This window comes from Festucalex cinctus, chromosome 19 (genome assembly GCF_051991245.1).
Source record: "Festucalex cinctus isolate MCC-2025b chromosome 19, RoL_Fcin_1.0, whole genome shotgun sequence".
In the NCBI taxonomy this organism is placed as follows: Eukaryota; Metazoa; Chordata; class Actinopteri; order Syngnathiformes; family Syngnathidae; genus Festucalex; species Festucalex cinctus.
The window spans coordinates 3772033-3799897 of record NC_135429.1 but is presented as its reverse complement, the minus strand read 5'-3'; the positions used below and the strand labels follow the sequence as shown (position 1 = coordinate 3799897).

Sequence of the window (27865 nt, the reverse complement as noted above, 5' to 3'; positions counted from 1 at the left end):
TAAAACACAAATCATTTTTTTAACAATCATACATTGCCTAACGGAGTCCACCAAATTAAGTATTATAAAGCAAAAATTGAAAACATGTTACAACTATAGAGCATTTTAGGTATTGAAAAGTGTCAAAGAAAGACTATAAATAATTACAATGGCTGACAATAACCTTAATGTTAAGTTTTGGCAGCTTAAGCACAACAAAGCACGTCTGCAATTTACAGCATGCTGGCTCAACAACGGAAGTAAAAACAAAGATAAAAGAATAAAGGAGGATAAAAGAACAAGGTATTCGAGCGCCTCACAGTGGCACAAGCGCAACATTACACATCAACTGAATATAAACAATCAACAGAGGACATAATCTCTCAACACTTAACCATAAATTCAGTATTTGTTTTATACGTTGAATATAAATAAAAACTGGAAAAATACATCTAAGATTTATTCATCATCGTAAACCAAGTTATCATACATTTGATGCAAATATGAACTACTTTGACTGCGAGGCGAGGAGGCACTTTGCAGCAACAGAAGATGGTCCACGCCCAGCGTCTGCTAGCTGATTACTAAATGTTTTTGCAACATGTATACCATATCTTTCCACTTACATGCACACACATGGCCAAACAAAAAAAAAAATTGCTCTCCCCCTCCCCTTAGATTGTAACCGATAGAGACATCTGAATCAAAAAATAAAGAGAGGGCTCGGAGAAGGCTGCTTCAGAACGTAGCAAAGAATTGTACCTTGCAGTTCTCCGTTCTCCTCGCTAGCTTGAGCTTGAATCAGGTGTCTTCTCTTCTCAATGCAGTCCAAATCAGAGCGTCAAGTCTGTAAAGTAAAATAAACATATTGTCAATTTGAGATATCACAAAGAAATTAAAAAAAAATTGAATGTTTGAAGAGAATCCTCAAGTGTAATTGTGGCCACGCCCACACTATCACATACCTGTACAACCTAAAAAAATAAAAACAACTAAAATGACCATACCTTCACGTTTGTATGCTAAGATGCGCAAGATATTCAATTAAAAACATACAATCTTAAATATCACTCACTGGATACATGATTCTCACTTTTTTATTGTTTTACATATGAAATGCAACACAAACTTGACATGAACAAACAACTATATCAGCAGTACGCACATTTCTTTTCAACACAGCATATATATTCATATCCCAATAGTCACACTATGGTGCAAAAGGAACACTGGTGATATGATAACATAGAACACACCAAAAATGAAGTTGAACATACAAAACTTGGTTAATCAACCATAAACTTGTTTTCAGTATACACAATTCTGTATTATTTTTGCTTTGGATGGGTTTCAAGATTGTAAATTATACATATTAAAACAAAACCAAAAAAACAAAAACAAACAAAGAACCAAAAAGTGTTTTTATACAAATTTGCAAATTGGGAAAAAAATTAAAAAATACAGTTGAGCTTCTTGATGCATTGAGAGACAAAAAGTTTGTCAACTGTTTACATCCATCCATCCATTTTCTTGACCGCTTATTCCTCACAAGGGTCGCGGGCAACTGTTTACATTTCCATGTTAAATATTTTTTCCCTTTCGAAAGCATTTTTGAAACGTATACTGAATTTTCTCACACCAGGTGACGGAAGATCATGAACGATGAAATGTGTCTCTTTGACGTGTTGCATATTTGACCTTTTTTTTTTTTTGACAATCAGAGTGGTCCAGGCAGGGCGGATGCAGCGGGATGGGACCCCGGTGGGATGAAATACGGCGGTGGGTGCAACCAAGCGGGGGCGCCGTAGCCCTGGTACCCCGGGAAACCGCCCGGACCCAGCTCAAATGGCAGCGTCCAAGATGGCGTCTGGACCACAGGAATGCTTTGGAATTCCGTCGGAGGCACGTGATGCGCTGCTGGTTTGATGGCGTCCGGCGGCGGCGGAATAGCCTGCTGGGGATTTTCTCGCTTCAGAATCGGAGCCGGCGACCAATCGTGCCACTGCGCGTAGTCGGAATTGACCCACTCTCGGGCGACGGCGGGCGCCTCGGTTTGCCACTCGGCGTGAGGGTCGGGAACCGTGTGCTCGCCTTGGCGGTTGTCGGGCGGATCGAAATAGTGAGCTGCGCTCAAGTCCTCCTTGGTCGCGTCTTCACCCGGGTTGGCGGGCTCACAGTCAAAGTCCGGGTCCAGGGATTCTAAGGGTGGACTGTCGTGGCTGAAGGACGTCCTCTCCAGCAGCAGCGGACCTTCAGTGAGCGGAAGGCTTACCTTGAACACCACCCGGCTTTGGACGCCCTCGGCGCGCTTCTTGACTTTGGCGACTCCTGCCGGGACGAGAGAAACACAAAAGAAAAACAAAACACAAAAAAAGCACACGCATTGAAGTGTCGCCACTTAGAAAAAGGGTGGACAAAGATGCACCTTTTTGGGCTTTGGTCCACTTGTGGACAGTCGGGGAGCCGCGCTTGCGAAGCCTGGTGACGCCTGGACAGGAACAACAGGAAGGAGGTGAAAGAAGCACAATCAAATGCAAAATCTGACTGGCAGCATTTAGACCAAAAAAAAAAAAAAGTGCATTACTACAGAAGCATGTTGCATTCACATGGGAGAGGGGGAAAAAAAGAAATCAATCAATCAATCAATCAGAAAAACAGGGGAAACATTATTTTTTTAAAACTGAGGAAAAAAAATAATTCAAAAAACAGAGCACAAGCTTCTGATTTTCGGTGTAATTTTTTATTTTTATTTTTTTTTAAACCTCTGAACTCCAAGTGACTTGTTACAGACTTGCCAATGGTGGACACTTTCCCCCACATGCAATATGCTATCGTCAAAACAGAAAACAGAAAATGGTGCTGTTTTTTGGATTATTTTTTATATTTCTCGTTTTTCTGAATAATTGTTCCCCTTGTTTTTCCCGATTTTCTTCATTTTTTTTTTTTTAAATAATTTTTCTTCCCGTTTTCTGAATATTTTCTTCTTGTCATAAATTTTCTATGACAAAAAAATATTCAGAAAAAAAAAAAAAAAAAAAAAAATCACACAAAAAAAACAAAACTCCCCCCCAAAATTTGTTTTTCAAGTAAATGCAATACGCTTCTGTATATAACAACTCTAATTTAAATAAACTATATAAGCCTAACCTATAAGATCAAATTTTATGAATACATCTGATATTGTTTTTTGTAGTATGCTTAAAAATATATTGTATATTGTAAATATCTTGTAAGGAAAAAACAAACAAACAAACAAGTAGATTATTTTTCAAAATGGTTCAGCCCTAAAGTACACTTACACCACTTGTAACTTTCAGTAGCGAGCTGCCCACAGAAGAACTGCGGTACTTTGACCACCTAAAAAGATACAACATGTTTTAAACATTGCCGTCAATCTAAGCAGCAAACAGAATAAAGTTGAAAATGTACAACAAGGCTTACCTCCATTTCTCCTCGCCCCTCCTCGCGCTCCACCTTCCCGGCCATCATCTGAGCGTTGTTACCGACGTTTGGTCCTGCCGCCTCCATCTGCTCGCGCCGCGTTTCCATCTAACACGAGAGTTGCAGGTTCAAACTCCAATTTCACACACACTGTCTCTTTTTTTCACATGCTCGCTCATTCCTGACCAGGTAACTGCGCAGGTGACCCGAGCTGCTGAAGTGGCTGTAGAAGGCCCGCGTCTTGACCCGAGTCCGGCAGCAGTGGCACAGGAAGCAGTAAGTGCGACCGTCCTCCTCGCAAACGCACTCTGTTACCCTGAAAAGACCTGAGAGGCCAAAGGGGACCAAACCGTGTCAGCTAGCACCACCTCAGGTTAAATAATGAGTTATTAGATGAAGTTCTATTTGTTAAAAAAATATATATATATATCGCAAAATGGTCGCCAGGGATTACGCAACATGACGAATAACTTGAACTTGACCTATGAGAGGTTTCGGTCCCTTGTAGCGATCACGCAAGGTGTGACCAAAACTCAGAACGCTTTCCTTGGCCCAAGAAGAAGCGTCACCATCTGCAAACTGTGCTTTCCAGTGGTCAACGGTGACCACCCTGTGCTCCTCGTCCTCGTCCACATTCTCTTCATCTTCCTCATGATTGTCGTTCATGTGGATTTTGGGCTCGGTGGGTCCGTACATGAGGAACTTGCTCAGATTTATCGCTTAAAAACAATATGGTAATTTATTATGATGAGCAGATACAACAACAGGAAGTGATGCGTTCAAGAGTGGCGGAATCACCCTCGCTGTCACTGGCACCCTTGAGCATCTCGAATGTAGCTTCCTCAACCTCCAACAACTGTTTAAAAACAAAAGACAAATAAAAAAAAAACCCAAAAACAAACAAAAAAACAAGAACAAAATACTTGACAGGTTTGTAAATGATGTCTCCTCTTATCGGTCATAAAAATGTAAACAGGAAGAAAGTCTAGTAAACAAACACAAAATGGCATGAAACTTGTATATGTTTCTGACAGCTAAACTAACAAGACAAGTTGATGCTATCAGATATGCTAAAGACAAACAAAAATGTAAACAAGAAGAAGCACTTATGAGTGATACGGAAATAGACTGGCACAAATGGAAAAAGTGCCATTTACTGCTAACAACTTAGCTAACAGCCTACCAGACAAGCTACATGCTAATAAGAATGCAAGTGGGAAGAACCACGAGAGCCCAAGTCAATAGAAAATGTTAAAAAAAAAAGTGGAATTTTTTGCAAATAGCTATAGGCTAACAACAAAACATATTGCTATCAGACATGCTAAAGGCTAACAAGTTTCGAGCATATTGTTACGTTAGCTGCTGATGCTAACGCCAATGTATTGTTGTAATGAAAGAGACCTTAATGTCGCCAGGTCCTTCCTTGTCCTCCAGCATCCTGGCGATCTCCATGAGGGGCCAGGCCATCACAGACACGTCTGCGCCGCTCTGCTTTACGTCGGACAGCAGGTGGGGGTGCCAGCTTTTCTGTCCAGTAAACGCCAAAACAACTTAGTCATGCAATGCATTCCATTAAAAGAGTCATTTTTAACCTGGGCAGGTTTATAGCTAAATGTGGACTGTGTCTATGTGAAATGCTGCCTCTCTGCGTGAAAGCGCACAGTCGCACTAATATACCACCACAATGGGTTCTGTGTGAAACCGTGAAGCGCCAATTTGGTGGACACGGCCTCCTAACGCCGTACCTTTCACCCTCACAATGGCGCCTTCGTACCCTTCACGCAAGTGAGTCGGCAGGATGAAAGGGGTCGTACTCACAGTGTAATTGAATCGGTGGAGGCTTCCCATGATGTGGTTGCGCATGTCGCCTTTGCTCAGCCGACAGGCACACACCTCGCAGAGGTACACGGCCTCGCCGCCCCTGCGTGAGCCTGCTTTCACACATTCCGTGATACTGCACAGCCCTGCAGGGATGCGACAGTCAATCAATTCCGATATCATTAAATGATAACATGACGGATGTTCGTACCAATGATGGGCTGCAGTCTGTTGCTGTTGTTAAGGTAGAGCTTTAAAGACTCAAACAGCTCACTGGACAGGCCTGCAAAGAAACACGAGGTGCAAGGTCAGCAAAGGAGTTTCAACGCATCGTGAGGATTTGGGAATACTGTACCGCTTTGTGTTCCATCATGCTGCATGTTTTTAAGATGTGAGCAAAAGGTCCCGCCAGCTGCGAGAAGGGCCGTGATAATCCTGAAAAGAGATAACGCAAATATTTATTATGACGCGGCGCCTGAGCGACAATGTGGCCTCTGTTGTGGGTCACATTGACATCAGAATTGGGGCTGGACTGATATTGCAGCTTTTATAAAGATCATTGTAAAAAATGGCCCGTTTATTTGCTTGGTTGTAAAGGTATGAACTGGAATAAAAATTTTCCTTTTCCTTCTATTGGTTATACAGATATCACACATATACAGAATAGTGATTATTGTGTACTCTGCATTGCCGATACATATCAGTATGTGTAATATACTTCCAGTACAGGTTGTCTTGCAATTGCTGTATTGGTGGCAACATAATTTCTCTACATACTATTATACTTCACTAATGCAAGATATCAAACAATGTTGTATCAAACTAGTCACGATGAATTAACTTTAAAAGTGACTTCGTTGTTTTTTTTTAACTTCATTGTGGCTGCAGGTGATTGATCACTCACAAGATGGCGACGAAATCCAATCAGAAAAAGGAGCCAATCTCAAAACACATCCACAAAAAATGGCGTGAAATTTAAGCATTTTATCGACAAAGTTTAATCGTCGCACAAGTGGTGCTAATATTCTCAATTGTTCGGGTTGTCATTTAAGAGAAAAGTAGACGGGAGAATTTGGAAATATAATTGTTGAACTCGTGTGTCACATCACAGCGGACATGTTGATGTTAAAAAATAAAAATAAAAAAATAAAAATGTGTGTGTGTGTGTGTGTGTGTGTGGTAACTCACATACAAGTCATCGTTAGTTCGTTAGTAAGACTATTAATGAAATAATATACACTATTAAGTAACTTTGACTGTATCGACTTGGTTAAAATTCGCGTCAGGAATGTCCGAGTGTTGAAACATCAAACTACGTTGCATTTAGCCGCTCTTTTCCGCGTTTATCAAACCGAAACTGCACACACATGAACACTTAAGTTGCAACTTACCGCCGGAAAGTTGACCTTTTAGTTTGTGTCTAGTTACCACTACTTAAAACGGGTGAAGAAAAAGTTAAAAAGCTTGGCCTTTTCTGCGGAAAACAAAACCCGCGTGGACAGTTGGGTCAATGACTGTAGGCAGCGACTTCATGACACAACTTCCGCCCACTCTCCTAGCGGCGCATGCGCATATTCGAGACATTTTAAACGCGGAGATGGCACTACATCCGCCCTAGGGGGTGCTAAAGCACGTTAGAAATCTGTGCACCGCCAGTTAAAAAAAAGTAATTGTTTTATTTGATACTCTATCGTCTAAACAATATATTTATGGACTATTTTCTCAGCCCCACTATTTTCTCTCCACGGGAGAGGAAAAAAAAAATCCTTGGAGCCGTCCCTGTTCAAACATACGTTTTGTTTTTTTTAAACGTCACTTTGTTAAGCGATATTATAGCATTATCAAAGCATATTATTTGTTAAAGAATAATAATAATAATAATAATCATCATCATCATCATCATCATCATCATCATCATCATCATTTATTATTAATATAGTTATGAATCCATCCACCATTATCTTCACATAAATTATTATTATTATTATTATTATTATTATTATTATTATTATTATTATTATTATTATTATTATTACTGACGGATAACACGGGCTGAGCAGATGCCACCAAAGACAAAACATTAATGAATTAAGGTGATGTTACTAACATGAATGATAAAATCCTTTCATGTGTATTGATAGAATGAATGCCATGTTACAAGGTGATATGAGATAGTCGGGTTGTCACAGAAACACCGGTATAAAATTCCTTTAGTATAGTACCAACTTCATTAACGTTTAAACATGCCTCGTCACTGCTTGATAAATATATGAGCTAAAGCCAGCATAACAGACAACACGCACACCCATTTATGGCAATACAGCCTGCATAACACAGCACGCACACTCATTTATTACAACACATGTACTGAAAGTGGAGTAGGGTATTAAGGTTAGGCCTGTCACCACAAGATGACATGAAATGCATTTTTATTCAAGTTTTGTATTCATATTAATCATCAATGGTGTTTTATGGGCAATATGTTACGTAATGCTTTGAAAGAGTTTTTATTCATAAATAGGAGCCAACACTCAAACCTGGGTGTCAAGATGGACAGTGACTTTAAACTGGACCAGCAAATTGCCGCTGTTGTCAAATCCAGCTTTATTCATCTTAGACAGCTGGCTAAGGTAAAAAAAATCTCCTATCTCAAGTCTTTTCTTCTCATCCTTGTGTTGTCATTCTTATATGTTTTGGTGTGTAAACCCAACAGTTCCAATCAAATGTGTGCGTTGGAGTTCAGTCGCAGTCGTCACGTAGACCTTCCAGATATTTTCAATCAGCACAGGTCCTGCCAGAGTTTCCTGGAAACAGTGCAGTCCTACGCAGACATCTAGACTTTGTTTTCTAAATTTGCATGATGGATATTAAACTATAGGGGTGGAATGTACCTTAGCAAAACTTAGTGATGTGTGAGCGTGTGTGAGCTTATGTGCTAGCGTGAACATTATGAATAAGTAACACAGAAAACATTTTCAAAACATTATTTTTTGATTAGCATATATAAATCATTTGTAACTGAATTCTTCAGTGGATTTAAACTTTTGATCACAAGTGTATAATCACAGTTTTAGCCATGTCATGAGTATAATCACTGCAAATATAACTTAACGACTGCATTAATTAACTAATTGCTGCCTACCCTGGAGGAAAAATAGACAAAAGCTGCATGTGTCATCTCACGGTCACGAGTCACTGTGACGAACACAACACATTATGAACACAATTGTGAACACAATCAAGCCACTATTCTCTCATGCGAATATATTCCGAATAGCTTTAGCAGCCATTTTGTAATAGTGTCATCTGCAGAGGGTCCTTACAAGGTCCACTTGTTATCGACAGGCATGTTCCAATTTGAGCCCCCGGGCAGAGAGGTCAAGTCGGCCAGCTAAGGGTTGCAGCAACAATAGGCTACCATTCAAACCCACAGAAGACTTCCTCCATCAGCCAATGGTTAAGAGTGAGTGGAAAACCTGTATGACAGCAATTTAAAAGATAGCAATTTTATTGCTATTATGCTGTTGGCCAAATAAAATGTGTAACGTGTAAATACAATCATGCTGCCCCATCCCTTTCACGTAGACAGCAGGTGGACCTTTGTATGGTTTCATCACATCTGGAGTTTCACTCACGCAGGTTATTCATTTACACATATCGCTGTTTCAAAGCATTGGCTACGAAAGCACAAAATAAATGAAATAAAAAGACAGTTATCTTTTGACTTATCGTTCCAGCAACTTATATAGTTCTTTCAATCTATCTTTCACTTTCTATCACTTGAGTTTTGTCTTGCTAAAGCAGGACCAACACTGAACAAAAATATTCATTGAATTCCTCTAAAACTATAGTCATTTACAGTCTCATTGAGGGTATGAAATAATTCAGATATCCTTTTTTCCCCCCACAGATCTATTTTAATTTCATTCAGCAGTTTCCATGTATATTTAATATTATCTTGATTTTTCAGTAAATTACTGTAATACAACTTTTTGCTGCCTCATAATTCTTGTCAGGTTTTTTTACTGTCTATGCCTTTTATTTCAGTTTTGCTCCATGTTTCTTTTTTTAAACTATATTTTTTTTCTTGCATGAATATGCTGTTCGTAAGCCAAGGGTTTTCAGCACCGATCCAGCTGTCGATCTCCAGGCTCCATCCTGCCCTCACTCGTGAACAAGACCCCAAGATACTTGAACTCATACACTTAGGGCAGGATCTCATCCCCTACCCGGAGATCCTGCAGTGATGCAGACTCTGTATCGGTCCGTTGTGGTAAAGAAAGAGCTGAGCCAAAAGGCGAGGCTCTCGCTTTACCAGTCGATCTACATAACCTCACCTATGGTCACGAGCTGTGTGGGTCGTGACCGAAAGAACAAGATCCACGATACAAGCGGCTGAAATGAGTTTCCCCCACAGGGACTCCGGGCTTAGAGATAGGGTGAGAAGCTCGGTCATCAGGGAGGGACTCCGCGTTGAGAGGAGCCAGCTGAGGTGGTTTGGGCATCTGGTTCGGAGGTCTCCTGGACGTCTCCCTGGAGAGATGTTCCGGGCATGTCCCACCGGCAGGAGGCCCCCGGGACGACCCAGGACATGCTGGAAAGACTATGTCTCTCAGCTGGCCTAGGGACACCTTGGGATCCCGCTAATGGAGCTGGTTCAAGTGGCTGGGGAGAGGAAAAGTCTGAGTTTCACTCCTAAAGCTGCTGTCGCCGCCGCCACCACCACCACCCAACCTTGGATATAGGGTAGAAGATGGATGGGTTTTCAGCAGCTTTCTGGTTTACTATCGTTACCTTAGGGCAGTGTTTTTCATTAACAGAAAAATTCTATTCGCACATACATGGTGATGACAAAGTCAATTCAACTTCCCATAAATTTTGCTACAATTCTGAAGAGACAAAATTTTATACACAACACTCAAGGATTGTTACAATGAAATGCACAACATTTAATACACATTAAATGTAAAATGGTAAAAAAAACAAAAAGGAACCAAGCAAATTCTTCAAAATTTTGAATGTAGCAACTAATATGTTTAAACATTGTCATAACTAAAAGTCAGTTACTGCGCCGGCGTCAACAACTGGGCTGCGATGAGCTGACGCCTAATGGCACCACCATAGTAGGCTGTGGGAATCGGAACATAGTAGAAAGCATAATTGAAAACGAATCAAATTCTTTCAAATTTTGAATAGTAGCGACTAGCATATGTTTAGCCGTTGTCATAACTAAAAGTCAAGTTATTCCCTTTGCGAGAACTGCGCGGCCTCAACAACAGGGGTGGGATGAGCTGCCGTTTCTTTGGCTGTTGACGGGTAATAGTGTAATGGCACCACCATAGTAGGCTGCAGGAATTGGAACATAGTAGGTAGCGTCATTGGTCCCATTTGCAGCTCTTGGAAGCAATGTCTCTTGGTACGGCGGCTGCTGTAGTAGACACGGCGCTTGCAGGTTCAGCCATCCCGCCACAGTTGGATAGCCACCAAATGGCACTTGGTTTGCTGCCCGCGGGAGGTAAAACTGTAAAGGGTAAGACTGGCCTACATTTTCACTTGCAGGAGGTAAACTACTTGGTACCGTGTTACTACCCACAGCTGGCAAGATTGGAGAATACCTGGAAAACCTGTTTGAGACGCGAGGGATTTGTCGACCAGGTCCCGAAGAACCAGTACTTGATGGTCGAGCCTCGCTGGGACCTGCTGTTGCACCACTCAGAGCATCCCAAGTGCTCTCCACCACGTTTGTTATAACCGGTATTTGCATTTGCGTTGTACAAGGATTTGCATTGCCTTGAGTCACCATATTATCATGACTGGCATTTGGAGCAATATTCTTCACCAGTGGTTTGACATCAGTGGCGTCTGAGCAATCAGGGTCACGGGGGAAAACGGTGTTGGTTGACCTATCGGTCACAATCAATGACTCCTGTCGTGAGCTGCTTGATACGCAATATGACGGGACATGCTGGATCACTGCTGTCGTTGATGGACTCATTTGGCAACTTTTAAAATCCTTGCGACGGTTGCTCTTCACAATTGGAGTGATGTACTGCACAGGTATCGTGTGACACACTTTTGATGCTGGGACACAGTCATCTGCCTCGGGTGAGCATATATCAGATCCGGAGTTTCTATTTTCGGACACAGGGGCACCTTTGTCACCTTCACCCGGATCCGCTGGGATCGTTTGAGGGTTAACATTAGCAGACTTTGCTAACTTGATTGCCAATGACTCGCGTCTGCATTTGACCGGCCGAGGATCACAGACTTGCGTCTGACTGGCGCAAATACTGATGAGCTCGTCTAGAGACTCGAGGGACGCTCGTTTCCTGGTGGGAAGGTATTCATCTTGACGAATTGATCGTCCCGTAGTTAGAGGAGCATACCCTTCGGAGCTTGTCGGTTCTTTGACCTGAAAACAAGATGCCATCTTGCTGGCTGGAGGAATAGCTGCACTGTGCTCTAAGCGAGTCGAGTCATCTTGCATTTGAGAACTTGCTTGTGCTTTGGAAATGCAACCAGAACTGACAGGCGATCTGTTGTCCATGAGCAAAGTCTCATCCCTGACGTGAGAAGTGGGCGCCGGTTCTGAGCTTGGATCAAGGTCATTATCCACCTGACAAATATGCGCTTTCAACATAGACGGAGTAGTTAGAGGAGAGCTACACTGCACCATCGTCCCTTCATTGGTCATTTGACAACCAGGCTCCTCGCCAAGGGTTGGACTTGCAGTTTTAGCAATTGCATAGACTTGTGACATCATTTCAGGGTTCACTTGCAAACTAGGCTGTTCCTCAGAAACGTAACCAGCAGGTTGAAAAGATTCAGACTCTGGAGGATTCAGTTGAGGCTTCACATGAAAACTAGGCGATTCCTCAGAAATGGGACCAGCAGTTGCATCAGATCCGGACTCTGGTGGCCTCAAGTCAGCCTTTGCTTGAAATCTAGGCTGCGTCTCACAAATAGCTTTTGCAGTTCCAGTGTCATGGAGCACAACTGCAGCCTGCTCCTGAGATTTGGAGTCTGAGAAAATCGGTTTACTCTCGCCTTGAAAAACGGGACTGGGGATTTTGGTGACAGAGTCCAAGTTTTCGTAAGGCCTGCGCATCTCCTCATCTTTTACTTGGATGACAGATAACGTCCTGGAGATGGGACTAGGAATTGACGGTTCTACTTTAATAAGAGAGATTGGGTGGTTCTTTTGTAGTGTGAGGTACTGAGTTTTTGGAAAGGTGGAAGGAACACAATCAGCCACACACAAATTCTTGTCACGTTGACTCAGGTTCTCAGATGTCGACCTTGCTTCAAAGACAGAAAAGTCCAGAATAAATACAATTAAAAGTGTCATTTGTCATCTAAAAGCATTGACCTACCAGTTTGTTGCGCGACGGCAGGCTGACAGGCACGCTGCAGCATGTCGAGCGCTTTGAATGAGACGTATACAGTTGATGACGGGCACAAGAGGCACTCTCAAACGTCACGTGATGTTCAACAATACCTTCTCTGAACGGCGCGTTCCAAACATGCTCGTACAACTCTTGAGAGAGGAATACAACCTTCGCAAAAAAATAAAAAATAATTTAGCATGAGAACAAATTTATCGTAGCATGCTAAAGAGTACCTTTGCATCCAACTTTCGGCAATGCTCCCGCTCTGCGAGTTCAATCACATAACCATTGAGGATATCCCGTTTCATTTCCTCTTTTCGGTCCTCATCATACCAAAATGAATCCATAACATGAGGAAACGCTTTCAGCTGCAAGAAAAATATTTGAAGCTCAAGCACAATTTACATATTTCTTTTGATGTGAGTCAACAGTTAAAGCCCCTTACCATGTATGCAAGCTGATGATCTACATTCTGCATGTGCTGGCAGATGTCACTGACGGTGAGTTTCTTGCTGCAGCTCTCGCACAAGTAGAACGAATTTCCAGACACGCCACGACACTCGTACACAGATGCGAGACCTGACTGGGCAATTGATCGTTAGCATTGGCTGAGTTACATGTTGAAGGACGCTCCTACCCACCTATGACTGGCTGGCCGGACAGTCCCCTCACCCACAAAAACGTGCTCAAGTTACTTGGATTTCCTGTCACAAAAGCAGCATCAGTGCATCACGTTGTCATCACAGCGACCTTTTGGGTTATTAAGCAAACCTACCTGAAAGAATGGTAACCTGAGAAACGCATTTTTTCACACTGGGATGTCTTTCATCCTTGCATTTTACAACCAGACTCTGTCGTTCTACATTGACACACGCAGGAGAAGGGAGGTCTTGTCCTAACAACGACAAAGTGTGTTGGCCTGGTCCCAAATGTGGAGGCGAAGACCCATCGGAGCCTTCCAGATTCTTCTCGACATGCTGAGGCTCACGGTCCAACGACACTAGTGAGGGCTCGCTGAAATCAGACAGATTCTCCACCATGACCTTTAAACCTGGATCACCACTCTTAAGGGCTGGTCCCGACAAGTCTGATGGCGAAGGCTCTTCCAGATGCTTCTCAGCATCCTTTAAACCTGGATCATCAGTCTGTGGTTCTGGGCTTAGTGACATTGAAGTTGTGGGCTCAAAGCATTCCAGATTCTCATCTGCTCCCTTGAAACTGAGATCAAAGTCCTGCCCCTCAGAAATTTCTTTGCCACATTTGAATCCATGGATACTATGCACAGTGGACTCCAGCTCAGTGGTTTGATCAGCAATAGTGCTCACAAGGGATTCTGTATCAAATTCTAAACAGAAAAAGATGAAATAACAAAAGATTGTCATGAATACCATGTGTGACAAATAAAACCAGAGGAACGTTATGTAATATATGGCATTTATAAGTTGCTTTTAAAAAGTAACTATAAAAGAAACAACAGAATGGCGATCAGTTAAAAAAAAGCACACCTCTGCTGAGGTCAAATTATCACATGCGGTACATTGTTGTAGTGGTTATCAAATGTCACACACTGTATGCAGCTTTCTTGGACCAAATGCAAGCATATTGGTCAAACCACAGAAAAGGGACGGTCCCTCGACAGTAAACATCCGGCTGACTTTTACTCTGCTAGGCCAGCTACATGTCGTGTGCTAAGCCCGTTAGCCACATTAAGAGATGCCACCCAACTGTCTCGCCCCCACATGGAATGACATGAAATCTGATGTGCTGAGGATTTTACTCTGATCAGAATCGGCACAGTCCCTGGGATAGAAGACGGGTCTTTTTCTGGCCCATTACGTCAGCAAACTCTCCTTCAAGTGAACAACGGTTTTTTTTATAGTAATAGAACACAATATTAATCCAGTAAAACAACAAGTTCCATGATAGTTCAGCAGCCTTTCTCCCCAAGGTGTGAACATCACTAAATCCAATTACCATTTTCCGGGCTTGAAAATCCTTGCAAGGTGGTGGGGGAATTCTGCTGTCTTAAATGCACCAAAGTGTTGGACGAGGCCAGGAAGTGAGCCTCCAATCTCTGTAAAGCTACCGAAAAAAAACAAAACAAAAAAAGGATTATTTTGGCTTTCATCCACCATCCTCTGTACCCTCATCAGGTACACGGATGAGCTAAGTTACTTTTGTGTCTCAAGTCTCAACCGCCCCTCCAATTACCTTGGGCCCTTGGAAGATTAGATAGGCCATTGTACTCCTCGGTGGTCACGTCTATATTCTAGCACAAAGACAAGGTAAAGTCAATTTCTCAAAAACAACAGACAAGGAGTATCAGTATAGCTACAGTATAGCTGTGTTGCCGTTAGTTTTTTTCAAAATAAAAAGGCGAATGGCCATTTCCTCATGTAACGATAATAAATTGGGTGCATGAAGCAGCGGCCTTGGCATGATAGCTCAATCCCTCGTTACCCCCTAAGCAGTTCTGACATGAAGCGAGCGACCCTGTACTTCCTACTTTCTTTGACTGGGGTCACATGATTACAGGAAATGAGAAAAAGTGTTCCCACTACACTTTTGTGAAATACTATTTTCGACGGTCTCAAAAACCACCTGATGAGAGGTTCCTGTGTTTCCATTACCAGTTTGCGTTTTGCAAATCTGAGGGTAATGGAAACACCCCTTATTTCTCCTTTTGACACTCATAATACATTGTATTGGTTCAACACTCAAACTCACCCGGGTTTGCCGAACTCCTAAACAGTTCTCTACCTGGGCCATGCTGGATACAAACTTCTCCCGGTCGATGCCCATCAAGACCTCATCACTCAACTCCGAGAATCTCCATTTCTTGTCGGGAATAAAACGGCACAAACTGCACATCTCTGCTAGCACTTGAATATTTGGTTCTTTTCCTGAATGAGGCACATACTACATAGTTGTAAAAGTGAATGTCTTCTGTAAGGTGACTGGAGCGTTCCAATCTGATGTGGCACAGAGTGCAGTAGGACTGCTTCCTTCCATCGCTGTTGACTACAACTATAAAGCTTAGGCCTAAAAATGGATAAGAAAATGAATCACATGGACTAATTTGTTCGAGATGCAGCCGAGTGATAATACTCACCAACTTTCGACGTCTTAACTTTTCTTTGTGATAGTTTGGCTGTTGAGATTGCCTGTCTGGCAGCACAAGGGTGGCTCTTCGAAGCCCGTGGTTCTGCATCATAAAGGTTGCCCGCTTTCTTGGCTTCAGATTTCCGAGATCCAACCGCCGTCATCTCTGCTGCTTCACCGTGAGACTGGGGCCATGTTTTTAACGCACTCTCTAGTTTTTTTTTTGATTCCCTATGAGGGCGTTGGACAGCTTCTCTTTCAGTTCCAACATCTGATGCAGTGGGCCACAATGGTGGCTTAGTGAATGAAGGTTTAGGGCTGGAATTTGATGCTATAAACTCGGAGGTCGAGACTGCACAACTAGCCGTAGTCGCAGTAAATGTAGAGGTGGTTGCACTGTGAACTGTATTCGGTGCTGTGGGTTTGGTGGCGGCTGCACCACGGATGGCGGTCATTTCCGTGGGCTTGGAGGTGGCTTGGGGTGCACGTAACGATATTTTAGTACTGGGGGTGGCTGCACCATTGACGACGGTAGTGGTTGCAGGTGTGATGCAAAAGGTTGTCGCATTGTGGACGGCAGTAGTTGCCGTTGGCTTGGTGGGAGACGAAGGTGCAGTAACTGTGGAGACTGCAGCACCATGGCTGATGGTCGGTCTTGTGGAATTTGTGGTGCTTGCTGAAACTCCTGAAGATGTTGTAGTACAACTGCCAGCAGGTGCGGTGGACTTTCTGGTGCTTGCAGTTGCACTGGGGGCCATTGCTGAAACGTGACTGGATTTGGTATTACACACAGTAGGTGCTGTCAATCTCTTGGCTAGATAACTACTGGCAGAGGGTGCTGTGGACTTTGCCGTGGTTGCAGTTGCTGTAACGCTACAGGATTTTGTGGTACTGCAGGAGGTAGTAGTCGTCACCGTCCTGAGCTTTGTCGTATAACTTGTGGTAGGTGCAACCACAGAGCTAAGGTTAATGCTTGTTGTGCAGAGGATGCTGCTGGGTTTGGAGGTGCTTTCAATCATTTGCTCAAAATTCTCACATTTTATCTTGGGCTTTTCTTCATGTGGTGCCATCTCTGTGGAGCTCCTTTGTTTTTTACTGCCCATCTCCTCATCCTGAGCGTCCCTCGGCCTCTTTCGCTCACCTTCCTCATTTGCGGACGTCAAAGAATGGCTACTCCTTTCTTGTGTTTGTGATGTCACAGCTTCTTTGGGGACTAAAAAAAAAGAAAAAAAAAAGCCCTCCATTAGTTCTGGCAATCGGAAAATATTGCCTCTTTTTTTTTTTAAGAGCTGTCAAACGATTACATTTTTTAAATTAGATTAATTCATTTGCTCCCAAAAACACGTTCTATTTTAAAATATTGCCATGGTCCCCAAAACATATACGTTGTTGTTTTATTCTAGGTCATACAGAAGGCTTTGATGCAACTTCTGACCAGAAGTGGTCGCTTAGAGCAATGGTAGATATTACGGAGAGAAAAAAAAAAAAAAAAAAAAAAAAAAAAAAAAAAAAAAAGACCTCAGCACGTGGCATCAGACTATAAGAGATCAACCGGGCCCATGTTGCAACAAGCTCTTTTCCCCGGTGATTTCAACTGGTTTGTGAATAATTGCTTGATTAGATTAATTAAAAATCCTATAATTAATTAGATTACATTGTTTAATCGCCTGACAGCACTAGTTTAAACCCAGTGTGTCAATCACCTCAGCCAACAAGCAATGAAAAGCACAGCATCTGGGACAAAAACTATGCGATTATTGTTCAGACAATACTGGGAGGACAAAAGTACAAGACGATTTAGGCCTTTAAGACAAAACTGGGTTGTGAGTGACAAGGAGATAAAGAAACCTGACACACACCCACACACACACCCCCACACAAACACACACACCATGAAAACCACCCACCACCACTTTTTTTCTTTGGCTTACCCAACGCTGCTTGAGGTAAGACGATGGGGATAAGCGAACATTGGCTGCCTCTCCTCTTTGCTGTACTCAGGATTAATTTCACTGGCAAGCAAATGGTGGAAGAACATGGTAAAAACAAGAAAACACCTGCGCCAAGGCTTTCACATTAAACACTGAAAGGTGCGCATATCTCCAAATATTTTATTTTTTTTCGGGTTAAGTCTCCTTTAAGAGTGATTCTCCCAATTGGACAAATAATCACCCGAAACTTTTGGAGTTTGAACACTAATAAATCACCTTCGCTGTAGCTGCAAGGTTCCTTAACGGGCCTATCCAACTTTATTTTCTGCGGAAAAGACAAAAGTTAGTCGTAGACTTGTTGTTCCTGCTCCCAAGTTTGCTTCGTCATACCTGTATATACGATACGCTGTGAATACGTGCAGCCTGGGTTGCCAGGTCCAGTAAAAGCTTCGTACCACAATTGGGGGTCAGCGAGCCAGGATGAAATCGCTCCTTTGGAGCGGAAAAAAATCACCAATGAATCAATCCAAATCAGATTCATTCTTAAACAGTGGGGATGAGCGAGCGCACGTACAAGAAATGTGGTGACATGTTGCCAGCTGAACGCGTGGGCGTAGCCCTCCTCGTTCGACAGCCGCTTTGCACACAGCAGACACAGCAACGATTCATACGTGGTGTTGCTGGCTGGGTCGTGGGAATCATGTGATGCCATAAAATTGCGCCCTGCGATGAAGGGGGGGGGGGGGGAAGAAAAGAATTCAGCACCCCCATGGAGGAAAGAACAGCTCACCCTTTGTCGCTGCTCCTTTACTCACCCAAAAGTGGGTAAGTGTTGTTTTCGTGGAGTTGGCTGAAGGTTCGGCACGGCGGTACTGAAGAGAAGGTTAATAACGTAGTAAAACACGACATGGAGCTAGAGTGGATTTAAAACATGCTCCCCATCGCAGACCAGTTCCGAGTTGTTTGGAAACAGCCATGCGAAAACCAAAAACAACATCGTCATTGCAATTCAACAGCACCACCTCATGCACAGACAGAGCACAGCCTGACTACATTTCCATTCGGCAAAATGAAAACGGTTTATTCTTCTGACTGAATGTGTCAGAATGTGACTACTTCTTCTGAATGTGATTTTAAGGATATTTATTTTTGATATTAACTGGAATAAGGACGTTTGTGTCACATCGGAAGTGATTTCATCTAGCAGCAGCCCGCTAGGTAAGAAATGTGTTGTTGTTTTTTCATTTTACCATGCTGTTTACTAAATATTGTGTACAAGTAATACACTTAAAAAATAAAGAGAACTAATACAGAAACTAACAAATTAAAAGTAAGCATTTTTGAAAGTAATAAAAACTAACAGAACCACACTGTGTGATGTGGAGATGGAGGTTCGGCGCTTGGAGGAGATGCACTTTCGATGGCACTGGAAAATTGGACGATTCTTTTTGTGTTTGTGGTGCTCATCATGGACGCAGCGGCTGCTTGTTTAAGAGCTAGTTTGTAGCAGACGTCATGCATGTCGCAATCACGTCTCTGATCAACTGCTGAAAGGAGACTGATTCTGTCCACTTTCATCTAGAACTGCTTCAAACATCAAAGCGTATTTAATAGGAAGGGAAGAATGTTGATTTGTGATTGTTTTGTTATTGCTGTTAATCTTTTTGTTATGTTAGTGTTGCTGTCTTTCTGTAAAGCGCTTGGTGACAGCTCAAGCTGTTTGAAAGCGCTATATAAATGAAGTTGACTTGACCTGAGCTGCAACGTTCTCCCACGCCGCCTTCCTCGATGGGAAGCCGGTGCGGTGCTGCACGTTTTTTCTAAAGACATGTTCAAATTCGCCCTATGATCGCATTAAGATTTTAATTTGAAAGAGGTTAAAAAAAAAAAAAAAAAAAAAACATGAAAGATGGCCCAAGTGTTGTAATAACTGATTCCAAAACTTGATCTGTTGCCTTTTCATGGGCGAGACTGAGATCCCCGCCCGCCATCTCGCAATGATGGCGTGCAAAGCTTGGCAGCCATGCAACATTTTTAGATTATCAACACATTTTTTATACACTACAAGCAATTAGGCATGCCGTGCAAAAGCACTAATGTTAAATGTGCAAATTTGCAGTGATTGATCACAGACAAGCAGTAATATTCAGGCATGAAAACGAGTTACAGATGAAAATAAATAAATGAGACTGACGACTTCTAACGTGAACATCTGTGCAATCTTCAGCGTTGGGAAAGTTCATTTTCTACACAAACTACTTCAAAGTTCTGATAACAAATTTTCAAATGAACTACTTCACTCAACTCAACTTTATAAAGCGCTTTAAGAACATCTCCAACTGGGGTGTGTCATTAAAGCCAAATTGAGGCTCGTTTATGTTGTCGAAACTGTTCATTTGCCCGGAATGAGCTCGTTCACGAAGCACAAAATACACTACGTCACCCCCCTGAAATATTTCCTCATCGACCTGCACGCTTCACGTAGGTACCTTATATTGGTTTCAAAATGGCAAATTCGGCCGAGAGGTGATTTTCATGCCTGAATATGGCAGTCATGCACTAATACAGGCAAGGCGTGTGCGCAGCAAGCACGACGGCGCGCGTTTACCATTGCGTTTTAAGATGTGGTGAGGTTTTAGTCTGTCCATCACTGCGAATATATTGATGAATTCAAGTCATGTAAATAAAGCATTAGGGAACTGTTACATTAGGTATGTGTTCATTTCAGATACCAACCTTTCTGGTAGCTTGGTGGACTAATGCCATTTAACACCGAGCTGGGTAAATCCATCACCTGGAAAAGGGAGGGAGAGAAACAAATGCAAATAACTGGAGATATGCTTAATGTCTTCGTTTTTAAGCATATTCGCCGTCTTTACCTTAATAACCACCTGACTCCACCCTCTATCCTTCTCCTCCGCATCCAACGCTGCCTGCAATAATTCCACTCCGGGGACTTGTTTCCAACCAAACGGCAGTCGCCAGGGATTCAGATACAACTAGGAGATGGACATTGATACATTCGCTTACATTTTTTATTTTTTGAAAATAGTTTAGCGACAACACAAAGACTATTGAGTGATTGCTTAGATGATATCCATGCCACTGCTAAAGATAACCAATACGCTTCCACGGTAGTAATAGCCCAACAAATTTAGTTTTTTGACTGCAATGTCTTTTACATATAAACCATGCAAAATTGCTACATCGCCAAGTCGAGCCTGCCCAATACATCGATAGGATATAAGCTTACCAGCGTTTGCAGGAGGTGCCGATGGGAGTTCAAGTGTTCAATCAGCAACGACCTTGGAAAAGCGTCCTGGCAAGCGCAACAGACACAAACGGCCTCCGACATGGCCGCCGAGCTGTGACAGAACACTATCATGGACGCACCTAGACGAATGGCAAGGTTATCACACAATTGTCATAGACAAAGCGGACGTTGAAACTGTGCATCACCTGGCACTGAGAGCTTATCCAGTTGATCGAATATATCCTGCTGGAGCACGGGTCCTAATGGACAAAGCGTGTATTTAAACTCTTCAAGCAAACACTTTGAAAATGATGCTCTCACTGGCTCATGGTGCTCAGAAACTTTGACAACTTAGCGCACTTTCACCCATGTCCGCATTGTGGTCGCAAGCTCTCATTTCTCCCGCGTCAGACAACGAGTTTACATGATCGGGCTCGGAGATGGTCTCCATCATCTGGAATAAAAATCTCATTTTGAATCTGATCCCACCATAGAAGATATGATATGATATGATCCAGTGATTCTACGTAGAAGCGTAGACGCACCATTTTGTGTTTCTCGTTTTGCACGTGCTGGAAATATTGCGCTGGTGTGTCCAACTGGATATTGCAGTTCTGTAAATTATGGAGAATTGTTTCATTTTCCAAAGCTTGGTAAAACTTGCAAATCAGGTGTCCTGAAATTACCCCTATTCCACTGCACGGTACTTTTGTCTGGTGTCATGTGCTGGAGGTTGGATCTCAAAGCGCAGACACAAATTAGGTTTTAACTATTTATTCACATCGAGAGGCGTAGAACAAACCTGACTAGACGATAAACTAAGAGTTACAGAGAGGGACAGAAAGCAATAATCCAACAAACACAAACACTTCTCAGAACGCTACTACAGACAGTGAATCGCTCTAATTGGTTGTCACTATGTAAAGGATTAAAGATTAACATCATACAGGTCCTGACGTCACATAACATCACAAAGCCTCTTTCCAGTTGAAACCAGATTATGGTTACATCAGTACAAAACAGGTCATGAACTCAAACGTAACCCTGGCGTGACCCCAGACATGACAGTGGTAACCTGGTACACTACTGCAGGCCACTCACTCTTTGGTCAGACAGATTCTGTGAGCCTTTTGAGGCTACGTTGCTAGAAATGCTAAATTTAGCATACTCCACAAGCTACAAACACACACTGTTTCCTCAGGATCTCTATCTCCATCTCCCTCCCCCCCTCTCATTGTTCATTAGCAAGTTACATTCCAGCTGATATGTTTTTTTGCTCCACTTTAAAAAACAATATATACATAATACTACTTGCCAAACTGCGTACCGTGCAGTGGAAAAGCAAAAAGTTCCAAAAGATGAAAATGTGCTTCCTTTCTTTACCTGACAACGTAATTTGTATAACATCTGAGACGCATCTACAAGAGAAAATAAAGCAATTGATTTCTCACAAATACATGTAAATACTTTCATCCACAGTACAAAAAGCGGCGACAATATTGATGATTTCCCTTCAACTGGACCTTGAAGATCTCAGGATTTTTGAAATAAGACAGAACCATGATTTTATTTTTTGCTGCACAACCCGTAGCCGCAAAAAATAAATAAATAAATCCCACACTGATACATGTGGATATCTCACTCTATTGTCTTCTCCTGCTTTGCTACATTTTGTGCTGTTTTTCAGATGGCAAGTCTAAGTGAGCTGGTGTGACAAGACCCCTAGACAGAAGCAAGCCATGCTTTTCCTCACAAACAACTTTGAATTGTGGGTTTCATTTTAACGCAATTTACTCACTCAGAACCAGATCGCTGTTTTTGGTCTCTTCTTGATCCCCTTTACTCCTCACTGCATTAAGCTTAAGATCTATCAGCATGAGGTAGAGGAGAGCAAGACAAAACGTAAGGCTCTAGCTTGCTCAAGCCATTTCCGACTGACTGCGTTTCAGTGAATATCTACCTCCAATCAGCGGGGGAAGCTTTTCATACGCACTGAGCGTAAGCATCACTGGCGAGAAGAAGCATATTCTGTCAGAACATGGTTGCGTATGAATCATTAGTCGACGATTGAGGAGAGTTGCATACCTTGGACGTAGTTTAAGGATTCACACATGGACATAAGCCTGCTAGGCAAATTTAATATCTAAACAGACGAGGGAACGGATGACATTGTCAGTGTATGCAAACAATAGCCTGTCGAGCCTCAAATGTCTTTTGATTAGCATCAGAGACAAACCTTAAGTGCTCCAACCGTGCTGACTTTCTTTCGTCGATGCCTTGGATGGATCATATTTCGATCTGCCAAGCTCTAAAAGACATGTGGAGGCCATTTGTTTACAAACGGTAGGCCAATATGAAGGGTATGCTCGACTTACGGAGTAGCTGCGTTCATGGGAACTAGAGGTGAGATGCTTGATTATCTCGCGGTCCAGCACAACTTGCTCACAGGCATGGCACAGATACATGACGTCCCCTAGTCCCCTCGTAAAACAGACCGTCAGCAGTTGCAATCCTAGCAGAAGTACTCGTGGTTAGCCATCATTAAGGAAAAGACCCCTTTCGTCATAAAAGTCGATCATTGTAGTCTCCATGAAGCAGCACAACTGCATGCGATATGTTGTTGTTGCTAGCTGAGCCGGATTGCTATTGGTTTTCTTGAACCTGTGTACCAAGCTTTCTGAATTTGACTTCCAATTGTCAGGTAGCAGTGGCTGCAGAGGGACTACACTGTCATCAGTTTCCAAACCTAAAATGTTCTTCTGTATGGTGAGTTGGATGTTTCTGTCCATAATAATGATGTGGGGCAGCTTGCCTGCAGGGGGAACAAAAAAAGAAAATTGAGTGAATGATGACCATTTAAATCAAATTTAAAGTCCTGACGGATAACACGGGCTGAGGGCTGAGCAGATGTCACCAAAAAAATAAAATATGGATGATGTCACTAACATGAATGATGTGAACCTGTACCATGTATTAACAAATGAATGCAACGATGCAATGATTGTTTGAGATAATCGATATGTCACACAGAACTGGTATGTCACACAACACTGGTCTGAAATGTCGTTGGTATAGTGTCAACTTCATTAGCGTTTAAACATGCCCCATAATTGGTAAATATACTTGTGAACCAGCAGCCAGCATAAAACACAACACATACATCCATTTACGGTAACACAGTTGCACACACACACACACACACACACACACTCACTTGTCATAACACACATACTTAAATGGAGTACGGGAGTAAAGACTTTTTGTCCTGTCACTATGATGTGACATGAAATGTAGTTTTGACATGTCACGATGAGATTTTAAGACGTGGTTTTAACATAACATGTATTTTGTTTGGAGTTTGGTTTGAATTTTTATGTTAATCAGTATTGGTGTGGGGTATTATGAGTAAAAAGCTTTGAAGGGATTTTATTCACAAATGGGAAGTACAGGTTATTTTAAAATCATATACGTTTTGTCAGCATAAAAAATTAGACCTTATCAACAAATGTGTTTTGCAAAACTGTTAAGGTCGCATTTTTAAGAGGAACTGAAAAGAGGAAGTAAGCACCAGACATTTAGAACTCAGCAGTTCAAACTTTACCCCTTAACCCTTTGTAACGGAGAGTTGCCCAGGTAAGCGGGATCAGACAGTCCTAAGTCAGACTTTAGACATTTAAAGTTGGAGGCTGCGTTCACACTGCAAATTCTAATTCAATTTGTGTAATCACTGACGTTAATTGCGACCAGTATGACAACTCACACCTGTGCATATTGTTTCAAACACAAGCAGAGAACTCTTCCTTACTAAAAATGGACCTGGTTATAATCTTCAACTATTGCTAGGTTCTTCTGTCCAGACTACCCTGCCTCATCACGGACAGCAGTCAGATTGGACTCTCAAATTTGAAATTTGCAGAGTTTCAGGTGTAGGAGGCGGTGGCTTACCGGTAACTGAGAAGAACTCTGAAGCATGGAAAATAAGTGGTTAGAATGGTAGCTTGAACATGGAGATGACTCATACCACCATTAATAATACACTACCTGTCTGAAATACTTGTCTCATTTTCTGGAATGATTAAAAAGGCAAAAAGCGTCAGTTGGTAGTGGGACGGGCACAGGCAACTTGTGAGCTTTTTAACTGGAATGCCAAATGAACGTCAATACCGACCTTGTGATGCGCTTTCGAAAATATGTGACGCTTGAACTCTGCAAATATTTTGCATTTGTTGAGGCACACCTGCAACCAATAAAAAAGGGCAACATGTCAATGCTGTTTTGCATTAACATAACTATAATGAAACAATACAGTATATATACACACACGTACGTACATACATACATACACATTTCATTTCATTTGAAAGGGACAATGCACTTTCATGAACAAATGAAGTTGTAAATATGCCAGATTCTATCAGCAGTTGCTAATTTGCATATGTAGTCCCCTATACATAAATACACATCAAAGCAATACAAAGTCAAGATAAAACATAAGAGCATTGCAATAAAACAATAGAATGTAAGACGACTAGATCAAAACGAAAAAAAAAAGAAAAAAAAAAAAGAGTTAATGGCTGCACTTCTGATTGTTCTTTAGCCAACTTTTATACACACACAAACCCAAAATTAAAATACATGCCATTTAGTTTAGCCCTTGCATCGCTAAGAACTTGAAATAGATTTACTTGGAACATTTGAGAATCATGACCTTGAAAACACATGATAAAAGATTTGCGTTACTCATTTCTCATCTTCTACTCACTGCTCATCCTACACAAGTGCTCAAGGCCAAAGTGTGGAAACAGACATAACATCTTTCGTGCCTTATAAGGGCAGATGAGATGTCCACATACTTCATATTCATTGTAAAGTGAAACAAGATTTGTTTCTATATACACACGTTGAACATAAATCTCAATTTGTACGCAGACTTAGAACTCGATTTTGTTCCAGAAGAGCCTCAGGCACGAGTCGTCCTCCCCAACCACTGAAGCCATCGTCGCACTCAGGTATTGTGGCCCTTCTCCTCCTTGCGGATTTGGAAAAGACCAAAGTTCACATTCCTACAGTTGCATGTTGTCATCATAATGGCATCCCTTGTGACAATGGAGCAAATGTTGCCCACAATTTCCATCTTCCCAAATGTAAATAAATTGAATGATGCTCCACCTCTGTGTTGCACTTTTAGAACACACAAGTCACACTGGCTTCGTGGGGAGAGAAAGAAAAAAACAAATAAAATAAAAAAACAACAACAACAACACGATTAACTACTGCATTTTTGCAACGATGAACTGAACTTTGAACTACTTTGCGTAGAAAATTAACTTTTCCCAACACAAATAATTTGAGAGGGAGATAAAAGCGGGAACTGTAAATAAAACAGAATAAAAATAAAAAAATAAAAATAATAATAATAAAAAAATAAAAAAGGCTCGTGGAAATTCTCTGTCTGGTGTCATATTGCTGGGTGATCAAAATGTTAGGCTTAATCAAAACACTTAAGTAACAGTAAAAAAAATAAAAAAAAAAATAAAAAAAATAGTGTTTCTATGATTATACAAAGCCACAAACTCGCCGTCACAGACGACGACCACAGTACGAGATGTTGGCCAATTAGTCAAAAACTGGTAGCTAAAACAGATAATAATGTACACCTGGAGCAACAGAGTGCCTGCAAAGAGCTGATTAGGTCGGTTACGTAAACATGTTAAACTAACTGAACGGCAAACGACAAACACGCGACATGACCAGATTCTTCTTCTTCTTCAAAAAAGTTGTCACTCCCTCCCCAGTTTCTTCTTCAAAAATGTTAGCAATTACCAAAATTGTGCACGGGCAGTTAGCATCATCTTCTAAAATTAATTGTCCTAGTCTCCAATTAAAAAACTAAATATTACATGTCTTTGTTGAGTGTGTTAATGACTGTAACACTTACTTGACATTGTAGACCGTCGTTCCATTTGCTTGAACCAAAATATTGTTCAAAAAAGGCGGCCATATTGTTCAAGAAAACAGCAATGGATGAAGATGTCGAATTCAGGCGCCAAATTGAGGACAAAATGGCTCTTCCCAAACCCTATGGCAGTTGTAAAAAAAAAAAAAAAAAAAAAGGTTAAAAGACCTGCGCGCGCGGGTGACTCTTAAAACCGTTAGGCATTATTGTGACCCGTTTTGGACTTTTTGATGGTTCTGACCAAGTCATTTCAAAATAAGATAACGCCCAGGGGTTTTAAAGAGGAAATAGGGTATGCCGCGCCCCCTCTTCCTCAAGGGCTCCTTGTGAGGACATATCATTGGTCAGAAAAAAAAAGTTTTAGGGGCGGGGTGTGGATAATATTTACGGTCATTTTGGGGTGAGTCAAATGCTTTTATGACGTTTCGCTGATGCTTTGAGTGAACATTGAACAAAAAAGAACATGTAACAGTTCGAAAAAATAAAATTTATATACTAATCAAAGTAAAAAACAAACAAAAAAAACTATTATATCTGAATAGAATATAGCACTTAAAAGATCTAAAAACATGAAAATGTGATCGTGGGAATAAGGTGACAGAAGAACTTCAGCAACTGTGCCATACTTTGATCATATATTTTTGAAAAGCAGCATGATGAAAAATTAAATAAACACTACACTGTACTTCCTCTAGAAAATAGAAAAGTTAACCACCGCCACCACCTGCTGCACGTAGTGTGGTACTGCTGGCTTGTTCAATATATTATCATTTTTAGCTTAGACTGATGATGTGCTTTGGCAATGTGTTATATTATCATTCGCAGCAATATATTTGAGAGAAATGCAATAGCAATAATCCATCTTATTTAACAAATACTGTACAATAAGCTGCGGATGGAAAAAAAGAAGAAGAATTGGGGTCATGTTGAGGACACTTTAGCAGCTCACTGGTGAGATAAAAGCAGAAACTACATCTCTTTATTTTCCTCTAAAAGT

The 27865-nt window shown here is 41.7% G+C and overlaps 2 protein-coding genes across 7 annotated transcripts; both read right to left on the bottom strand.

Moving 5' to 3' along the window:
• Window positions 1-1058: 1058 nt before the first annotated feature.
• On the bottom strand, window positions 1059-6783 carry LOC144007873 (uncharacterized). The gene is made up of 12 exons (XM_077507815.1): window positions 6630-6783; window positions 5594-5673; window positions 5450-5521; window positions 5239-5384; window positions 4822-4947; window positions 4219-4276; window positions 3903-4139; window positions 3607-3746; window positions 3421-3528; window positions 3279-3336; window positions 2405-2467; window positions 1059-2307 (listed from the first exon to the last, which is right to left on the bottom strand). Exons 2-12 carry the CDS (start codon window positions 5616-5618, stop codon window positions 1697-1699), a joined length of 1644 nt encoding a protein of 547 aa, XP_077363941.1. The 5' UTR covers window positions 5619-5673; window positions 6630-6783; the 3' UTR covers window positions 1059-1696.
• A 3378-nt stretch (window positions 6784-10161) lies between these two features.
• Window positions 10162-27367, bottom strand: LOC144007131 (uncharacterized). 6 transcript variants are annotated; one of them, XM_077506483.1, is made up of 35 exons: window positions 26851-27181; window positions 25081-25149; window positions 24954-24978; window positions 24858-24875; window positions 23659-23724; window positions 23288-23424; window positions 23149-23220; window positions 22998-23055; window positions 22873-22920; window positions 22711-22779; window positions 22296-22330; window positions 21458-21526; window positions 21273-21366; window positions 21119-21172; window positions 20913-21052; window positions 20539-20658; window positions 20396-20453; window positions 20268-20309; window positions 18475-18531; window positions 18234-18382; window positions 18050-18151; window positions 17936-17984; window positions 17660-17740; window positions 15739-16941; window positions 15547-15668; window positions 15354-15464; window positions 14838-14895; window positions 14601-14708; window positions 13402-13971; window positions 13268-13330; window positions 13072-13205; window positions 12860-12994; window positions 12737-12794; window positions 12612-12662; window positions 10162-12540 (listed from the first exon to the last, which is right to left on the bottom strand). In XM_077506483.1, the coding sequence occupies exons 1-35, from the start codon at window positions 26911-26913 to the stop codon at window positions 10508-10510; spliced, it is 6321 nt and encodes a 2106-aa protein (XP_077362609.1). In that variant the 5' UTR covers window positions 26914-27181; the 3' UTR covers window positions 10162-10507. The 6 variants fall into 6 exon arrangements, with proteins under 6 accessions (XP_077362609.1, XP_077362611.1, XP_077362613.1 ...); XM_077506485.1 differs by lacking the exon at window positions 26851-27181 and adding an exon at window positions 25813-26597; XM_077506487.1 differs by lacking the exon at window positions 26851-27181 and adding an exon at window positions 26082-26105.
• Window positions 27368-27865: the final 498 nt, after the last annotated feature.